At 42.5% G+C, this 9565-nt stretch overlaps 1 protein-coding gene across 1 annotated transcript; it reads left to right on the top strand.

The window, feature by feature from the left end:
* The first annotated feature begins 544 nt into the window (after window positions 1-544).
* gadd45ga (growth arrest and DNA-damage-inducible, gamma a) lies at window positions 545-2180 on the top strand. The gene is made up of 4 exons (XM_034091006.2): window positions 545-679; window positions 794-895; window positions 1007-1217; window positions 1373-2180. The coding sequence occupies exons 1-4, from the start codon at window positions 627-629 to the stop codon at window positions 1484-1486; spliced, it is 480 nt and encodes a 159-aa protein (XP_033946897.1). The 5' UTR covers window positions 545-626; the 3' UTR covers window positions 1487-2180.
* The last annotated feature ends 7385 nt before the right edge of the window (window positions 2181-9565 follow it).

The raw sequence follows: 9565 nt of genomic DNA, 5'->3' as shown, positions 1-9565 counted from the left end.
GGCAGCTTCCTGGTATTCAGTGATGAAGTGGTAAACAACATGTGGAATACATTTATGAAACTATGACTTTCATAATCATAATAAAAAACAATCCCCTTATACAAATGCAAAATAATTTGATGCTAGAAGAAAACACTTTATTCTTCAAATTAAATATGAATGCAGTATACATGTTGATCATAGTCATGCCATAATACTTGAATAGTGTGTTATGTGATTTGTTGACCAATTTAAGCCACAGGGAGTTCAAGCTTTATTGTGTCACTATCTGTCTCTTAAAGTCCACCCTAAACAGGACTTTAAGTTTTTGTTCACTGTGGTGATGTTGGATGTTGACAAGGCAAGCAGGAATCGGTGGTGGGTGGGGGGCATTTCTAGAAAGACTGTAATCTTGCCCCACGTGGGGTTATCAACAAGCTCCGCGTAATACCCGGGGACTTTTGCTTTCCTACCCGGCTGCTCTGAGCCAATGGCAGGAGGCATGAGCGGAAGAGACCGCCCCTTGCCGAGAAACTACGCTGCTCTGCTATAAAGCCACTCACCGCCTGTGTCGAACTCAGAATAACACGAGACAACACAGAGAACTACACGAGCTATCTTTTCACTTACGCACTTGGATTATAACTATGACACTGGAAGAGATCCGCGGACAAGAGAACACAATGGAAAGCGCAGATAGGTAAATATTTTACACATGGATACGACATTATTTCAGTTGCTGGGTTAATGGTTTTAATTTCTGTTTTCTAAAATGTGATCGGTGTTCTGATGGTGTATGTTTTTCTTTGTCAAGGGTGCAAAGTTCAGGCGCAGCACTGGAAGAGCTGCTGGTCGCTGCAAAGAAGCAGGACTATCTGACTGTTGGAGTTTACGAGTCTGCTAAAATCATGAATGTGTAAGTATTGCAATCCGTGAAATGTTTAACTGCGATTGTCTTTTCTAAAAAAAAAATTAAGTTTACGCATGAAAGAATGTTTTCTAACCAGCGTCCTTGTCTTCTCCACAGTGACCCAGACTGCGTGGCATTCTGCGTCCTTGCCACCGATGAGGAGTACGAGTGTGACATTGCTCTGCAGATCCACTTCACCCTCATCCAGGCTTTCTGCTTTGACAACGACATCAACGTTGTGCGCGTGAATGACATCGAGCGCCTGGCTGACCTCGTGAGCACAGATGAAACCGGCGAGCCCAAGGACGCGCACTGCATTCTTGTCACGGTACGTTCCTGGGTGCACCCACTCAGCCTGCAGACAGTGAATCATGCATGCTTCACTCCTCTGTCTGGAGATTCTTTACATGCTGCCAAGTCACTGCACGCATGCTTATGTCTGTCTCATGTATGACTCTAAATATCTATTGTTTTATATTTCAGAGCCCCAGTGCAAACCCATGGAAGGACCCTGCTCTGGACAAGCTGGGTCTGTTCTGTGAGGAGAGTCGCAGTGTCTACGACTGGGTGCCCACCATCACTCTCCCAGAGCGCTGAAGTGACTATCCACTAACAATGCTTCACATGATGATGAAGATTATGAAAAGAAAGTCAAGGAGGTGAGCCTCAGTTGGGGGTGTCAAGCCTTTCTGCCTCACATGTCTGGATTAAGAGGATGTGGCTGTAACCTCTCTGCAAGAGCACAACCTTCCAGTGCATCCTGGGTTGGCATGTTGGCTCTGGATGACCCTGAGGAAGGGCTCAAGTTCAGGGGTCAAGTGTGGACTGGCTAAGGTGAATGTGGAGTGGACAGAAAGTTTGATGGACACTGAGGAGGATATGGAATGTACCTCATAGTGCATTACTATATGACCCAGTTGCTGCCCTAGATAAAAGGGAGTGGGGAACTGAGCAGTGGAAGTCACAAAGACTTTGCAAGAAGTGGACTTGTGAAATTGCAGATGCTGGACTGAAACTGGACTGAAGGGGAACAGGAAAGATTCTGGTTCTGGTTCTGAAGAAGGCGTCTGAAAATGTTTAAGTGGACTATACTTTTCTTTTTCCAGCACAGCTATAAGGAAGTTCTTGGAATAAGCAGACTTGCCTGCGAATCCTGATTTAAGCTGTGTCTGAACTTGTGACACATTTTCATGGACTATTATTCTTACTTAAAAATATGCAGACAAATATGCAATATTGTTCAAATTGTACTCTCTTTTTCATGTTTTGTGAATAAACATTTGTAATGAAACTCTCTTGTCAGAAAAGTTTTTTCTCCTTTGCATTAGGTTTTTGGCACTCGCCAAACCTTTGGTTAGTTAAGATGCAGCAGAGTGTAAGAAGTTACAAAAGACTGCACATTTATAGAAGTATCAGGAAGTGTTGCATGACATCAGTAACTTAGTAAAAGAGAAGAAGGAAATAGTTAAAATGTGGTTGGCTGATGGTAAGTCAGAAAGATTAAATGGAGAGATACAGGTGAATAGATAAATTACAACATAATGACGCTTGTGACATGCACCCTTTCCTGGCAGTGACCTTAAACTGCACATAGAGCAGCTGCCTTATACAACAGCTTGCACAATTGCTGCAGCCAGAGTGTAACCGAGGCTGGGGGGCCTTCAGTAGAAAGCTTTCTTTTGCTTTCTGTGCAACTGAGGTTAGAGAGGTTTGTGTGTCAGTTTAGTTATGGTTTTGTGCATCCAAGTGGAAGTATGATGAAAACAATCTCATTGTTTAGTGTTGCTAAAACTTTAAATATCAGAGATTCACAGTAAAAAATCTACAATATTGCACACACTGGGATTTCATGACATTCAGGTGGATAAATCCCTGCTATACAATTCATTCAAACCATTAGGCAACATGCATAGGGAAAGTTATGCTTTCTGTTTTCCTATTGACACTTGCACACATAACCACGTGCAATCGCACATTAGAAAATGGACTGAAATTCAAACTGTAGCAGAATGAGGGTCAGCGAGATCATCAGTGGCAGGTAAGGGGAAGTGTGTGAGCGCTGCGGTTGCCTCTGAGCTGAGGCTGACGGTAAAAGGCGGCCCACATCAAAGAGATAGACTTCTGAGGAACTCAATTCACTTTTTCTTGGTAGCCCCTCGGCCTGCAGCCAATTGCTGGTCATACTTTGCATGTGTGCACGTATGAACACACAGGTACACATGCATGCTCACACACACACACACACACACACACACACACACACACACACACACACACACACACACACACACACACACACACACACACACACACACACACACACACACACACACACACACACACACACACACACACACACACACACACACACACACACACACACACACACACACACACACACACACACACACACACACAAGCAAAGGAGGCAGTATTTCCCTGCTTAGCCTGTTTACAGATAATTGCTCATTGTTCTAAGAACAGAGGAAGCTTTACTCAGACACAATTACAAAAAAACTATTGAAAGGAAGCAATAAAGGGACTTTCCTTGTGCGCTAATATGGGCACTGGTAGGCAAATGTTAGACCTAGGTAAATTACTATAAACCAAAACTGGTCATTTTCCTACATGCACAGTCAAAACTGTAACTAGATTGGGAATAACCTTATGAGTACTAAAGACCAATGTGTCTTGTGATGACTATTTGTCTGTGGGTTGGGACACCTTTCTAATGTTCAGAAACAACAATGGAATTAAAATACAACTTTTTTATTTATCTAGCATGTTTCCAAAAGCACACAAAATATTCCGGGAATTCTGTCTATACAGGTCAGTGTTCTTCCGGCAGCCTTTCTTTGTTTTCTGCCATGACAAAAAGCATACAAATAACAAAAGCAGTGGCAATCTTGACCTGTTTTCCCTGAAAAAAAGCAATATGTAATGCCCTATAAGACACATTTTCTAAAGAATATAAATGTTGAATATTTTTTTTAATATATGCACCAAGTAAAAATAAATGTTGCTGGCTATATGGTAGTTACAATTAACGACGATTTTAATTGTTGATTAAATCCTTGACCTACTTTGGATAAAACATTGATAGTCTTTGCGATGGATCAGATTCTTCTTTGTGCTCTCTAAAATCTTGTTTGTCCATGTCTGCATTACTCAGGCCGCTCATCTGATATTTAAAACCTCAGTTTTGTCACAGACACCAACTCAAGCAAGCCATATGCAAGCCATAAAAACAACAACATGCCTGTTTTTGTATGCAATGTTCCGTTTGGTGACAGGTGTATGTGGGTCAGTAGAGAACAACAACAAAGAATTCAGCCGACTGTAAAAGTGTTCCCTGCTGCTGCTGCTGCTGCTGCTGCTGCTGCTGCTGCTGCTGCCGCTGCTGCTGCTGCTGCTGCTATTTATATGGAGTTAACAAACATATTTTCCCCGTGTTGGCTCTGGTGCCAAAGCCTGGAGTAACAGTCCAGACTTTCGAGGCAGCCGCCTGTCTGCGAGGTCTGAGCCAGGAGAGATCCAGAGCTATGGTAGACCGAAAGGGAGGGAGCAGACAGATGTGTGAGAATCATTAGTACTTTCAACTGTGGATAAAAAAAAATGGTAAACATAAATCAGCAGTTAACTACTGAATTCTATCCAGACTGTTCTGTTTTGTTTTTTCTCATTGGAAGTGGTGATAACCACTTTCCACAATGATACAATTTACTTCCATCCATTAAAAAAACACTGTAAAAATTGGGTAACAGCTCTGAGACGAAAACATGGATTGCAACCAAACCAACCAACATGTGTTTCGACCCATCAATCTCAATAGCCATGCCTTTAGCATTCTCTGCTTTACAATCTATTTTATTCTAAAAATAAACATATGTACAAAATAAACATTATGCAGAATCGAAGAAGACCAGCTATTGACACCATAAACCCATTAGGAAGATGTTTACTGAGGTAAACATCAAGTGAGAAGTTGACATTTTCCCCTAAAGACTCATATATGTACAATCAGGCTTTTTTTGTGCAAATAGTGGAGTTGCCACTTTTCATATGTCTGCTTAAACCATACACCAATTCTAAGAAATACATGATTAACAGGCATTATGTGCATCATTATTTATTAGCTGGGACATGCTTTCTTCTTGGAGTCAAGCGACAAGATTCCAGGTGCTTGCTAAAGACACATCAGAGTGGTATCAAACGTCTCATCAAACTCTCAGAAAGAATGTGAATATGCTTTTCCACCCCAATGCATGGCTATTCCTAATGTGTATTTCAGAGCCAAATTATTTAGAGATTAAAAAAGTCCAACAATGAATCTTACAGTCAAAACTGTTTTCAACTGAGCTCTGCTTTCATCCCATTCGAAATCAGAGTTAGGTTTTTCTCACTAGGATTTTCAAGCTTATTTTCAAAAAGTTAACCAAAAGTCCTAAAACACATTCTGCATGCATCTACATGCAGAATGTGTTTTAGGACTTTGAGAGGGGAAACAAAATGCACAATGATATTTTAATATTTTAAATATTTATTTAAATTACAAAATGTGTCCTGTTGTGTTATAATAGCACATCATCGTTGCTGTTTGACTACTTTAACCCTGATGAAATGTTACAGTATGTGTTTCCATATTGGGATATGTTTCCCAGACTTGTGGTTTAACAGCAAATGCTAAATGCTTCAGAGGGACTCTGGTAGAGTGATACTGGGCCCTTCCCAGAGCCATTACTTTCATGGGGAACTGTGGTCCTTTCCTACCATTCCCTTCTCCATCTCACTTACAGTAACCACAGCAAAATGAGATTACAGGATGAGCTGGCAGGCAGCACCCCTCTCACCCCACCCAGCTCTGAGCCTCTCTGCCTCTCTCTCTCTCTCTGCCTCTCTCTGCCTCTCTCTCTCTCTCTCTCTCTCTCTCTCTCTCTCTCTCTCTCTCTCTCTCTCTCTCTGTCTCTCTCTCTCTCTCTCTATTGCGGGACCAGATTGGTACCATGGGCTCATGGTCCAGCTGGCTCTGGCAGGCAGAGGAGAGAGAGGGATAGATGGATGGATGGCTGGTATCGGGTGTCTCTAATCTAAGTATGTGTCACTCAGTGGAGAAAAGAGCTGCACCCTAGCTGTTTCTGCTCCTGCTGTGGCTCCACTTACAGTGAGGTCACGCCTCAGAGGCAGCGTGGTGAGCCAGCACAATATGCAACCTTCTGAAGATCTGACATTCACTGCGTGGGGAATTTCTCATCACTGCGGTGGCCGAGGTGATTTCAGTTCAACAACATATGCACTCACTGAGTGAGTGCAGGTTGTTGGAAATCACTACCAGGCTCTCAGTATGACCTGATACAGGTGGTTTTTGAGTTTGTGGTTGCGGTAGGGCTGAGGTAGCTGTTCAATTTTGAAGCGTACACATGTAAACACACACACACCTGGGCACCTGGGATGACCACACCACACTGAGAAGGATGAGATCAGATGATCCAAACCGTTCTAAAGAAAATGATTGCGGTTGTCTTTCTACAGAGCCTATAATCAAAGTAAAACAGCTGTGTGTGAGCCAAGGGGAGGGTGACCAGGTTACAAACACACACACACACACACACACACACACACACACACACACACACACACACACACACACACACACACACACACACACACACACACACACACACACACACACACACACACACACACACACACACACACACACACAGAAACACCTGACCTACACTTAAAGATCCACTGTGTGCTCTGGGGGGTAGAGTGACACACACAGTCATTGCTGATTAGGTCATGGCACACATTTAACTGCTGTTAATGTGAAATGCTACTCTTAGTTCGCTGGTTAAAACAATGACACAATCGTCTTAAATATATCAGATGGACAGAGTTTTAAATGTGAAAAAATAATCCCGCAGTTTTTGTGCATGGTATAATCATTTGGGTGTTTGTTTTCAAATGGATACATCTGCAAAAATTGCAATGGAATTGCATCATGGTGTTTGTTCAGTACAGCAACAGAATGGATTGACTGGATAAAATGTGTCATCTATGAGTGCAATGTCTATATTATTAGCATTAAGAAGATTATGTGTGTGTCGCCCTCAATGCCTTTTTTTGGCATAAAGCGGTCACTGGGTTTATAAAAAAATATACTGTATAAGCCATGATAGCAGCGACCTTACATAAACCTCTGCAGCTAAACTTAGATCACATGGTCAAAGTGCCAGGATTCTTATTTGATCCCGCCTCATGGTATTTCACAAGTGAACACCATCACAACAATTGCTAAAAACAAGAAACTCTCTGAGATGAGTAAACAAGAAACCCTCTTGAGCGAATCAGGTCAATAGGGTCAATAGGGAGAGATCTGATGCCAAATGCATTGATCAAAAGGGCTGGGGCTTTAGACATGCCTCTTTACTTAAGCTGCATCGAGGTGAGTGTAAAAGGCAAAGGCTATTTCAGGATAACAGCTCAGAGAGTCTCAGAGCCTCACCTAGTTTGCTCTAACACAATGAAGAAGAAGTAGAAAATGAAAACAGTGAATGCGCCAAATGTGTCAAATAACTTAAAATAAAACCTTCACATTTGTTATCACTCATTACAAACTATGGTATTTAATGAATTCAAGCATGTATTTCTCACTTATGCTTTTCTCTTTCATCTCATGGCTGCCTCTACATTCTGTTCATATGTGCTGGTTTACTGTGGCTGCCAGTCTGGCTGAGGTGGGGCAACGCTAAGTGATTTGCCAAATATGGGGAGCAGCCTGTAACCTCTGCGGGGTTGACACATTACTAACATAGCTGAGCTTATCCGCCCAGAAGCACATGTACTCAAAGCCATGCTAGGAATCCCCTCCCAAAGCCCACAATCCTCAAGTGTGGAGCAGCAGGGCGGAAGGCATGACCATAAAAGTGCAGCCTGGAGAAGGGGAGATGGATACTGCTGACGGAGAGACATACAAATAAAATGTTTGACAGTTGCACGCTGTTTGCTCATTTGATCATGCAGTCTATGCTTTGCCCTGGCATTCAGACAGAGAGGGCAGACAGGGTGACCAGGTTGATTCTAGGAGAGATAGAAACAAGCATAATAAGAAGAGATAGCCACATTTCACGCATTGAGTACATTCCATCACACTGATGTGTACCACAGAGTATAGGCTAAACAAAGTAGTATCTGAAATAGCAACACTCATACTTACTCGCGGGGATTGTTTAATTCCAGCGCAATGTTGGAGCAGACACACATAGAAAAGATAGAAACAGGAAGACATTTCCCTTTGCGTATTAACTGTCACATCTTGAATGAACAGTAACCACAAAACAAAGATAGTTGAAGAAAAAAATAAACCACAAATATACAAGATGCAAGCTATGTTAACGGGAGTTCATAGTGTTCTGGAACAGACAGTCAAAAGGTGTCAAGACAGCATGACATTTTTTTATAGAGAGGTTGAGAGAAGAAGAGAGAGCGGAGAGGGAGAGAAAGCGCAGAGTAAACAGAGTGATTGCCAGACTCGATGTTCTCAGTACACATGCTAATGAGAAACCTGGAGAGAGGCTGAGCAGCCAGGGACACGGCCTGCAATGACACAGGGGGAACATTAGAAAGAGAGTGGAAGAGAGAGATGAGAGGAAACAATGTCTGGAGATGTGACGGGAAGGGATAGAGCAGAGAGAGAGTGAGAAGTAAAGTAAAGGCCATAGGATCCCTGACAGAGGCCTTGTTTGCTTGTGCTGTGCCGTCACTCTACTGCAGGTCAGGGTTATTAGAGGAATGATGATGCAGCATGACAGCCATCTGCTTATGCACAAACAAGTTGACTCTCTTTTAAATCTGTGCAGACTACTTTCGAATACTCTCAAACTGAACACACACACATACACAAAATATACGTCCGCACGATAACAAAGGCATCTGATAACCTTGGTAATACTGTAGGGTTAAAGTTTGAATTGACCACAACATGTTTTCAGTTTTCCTCTATGCGTGTGGGGCCAACATTTTCTCTTAGTGAAAAACGTGCTCCTTGAACCACTAAGGTGTTGCATAACGTCAGACCTGGACTGACCAAGTTCTTGGCAACATATCATATATTTTGATTCCTTTACTCAAACAACAGCCTCGCTGACAATTAAAAAACAAGCAGCAGCTGGCTGCATTTTTGCTTTTTGCCCTAACTGCCAGCAGCAAAGAGGAACAACTATGTTCGGTACATTGATCATGCATCAAAAACAATGAGCTAGAGTCATGAGCACAAGTACTGAGAAGAGTCTGAGTCCTTTTTCATACGTGAACATTTTAAAGTCTGCACACCCTAGGACCATGTGCAGAATTTCAATCTGAAATTCTTCCCAGAGGATGATTTGAGAGTGCAATTAGAATTTGCACAGGGTACAAAAGGAGAGAGACATGTTTTCAAGGACTTTTCAAGGGAGTGATGCAATTGCCCCACATCCTTGCACCTCCTTTTTTTCTTTTGGTAGCAACATACCATACTTAACCCAGTAACACATGGGTGCATGGCAACAGTGGTTGAATGCATCCCGCCTCCTCTTCCACTGTCCTGTCGCTGTACCTCTACATTTCCCTTTCATCATAAAGCGGACACCTTTGCAATATAACCAAGCCCCCTGTTTGTGTGGGTGTTTTGTCATT

This window comes from Pseudochaenichthys georgianus, chromosome 9, assembly GCF_902827115.2.
Source record: "Pseudochaenichthys georgianus chromosome 9, fPseGeo1.2, whole genome shotgun sequence".
Classification (NCBI taxonomy): Eukaryota; Metazoa; Chordata; class Actinopteri; order Perciformes; family Channichthyidae; genus Pseudochaenichthys; species Pseudochaenichthys georgianus.
The sequence above is the reverse complement of the archived record's forward strand: the minus strand, read 5'-3'. Positions and strand labels throughout refer to the sequence as shown.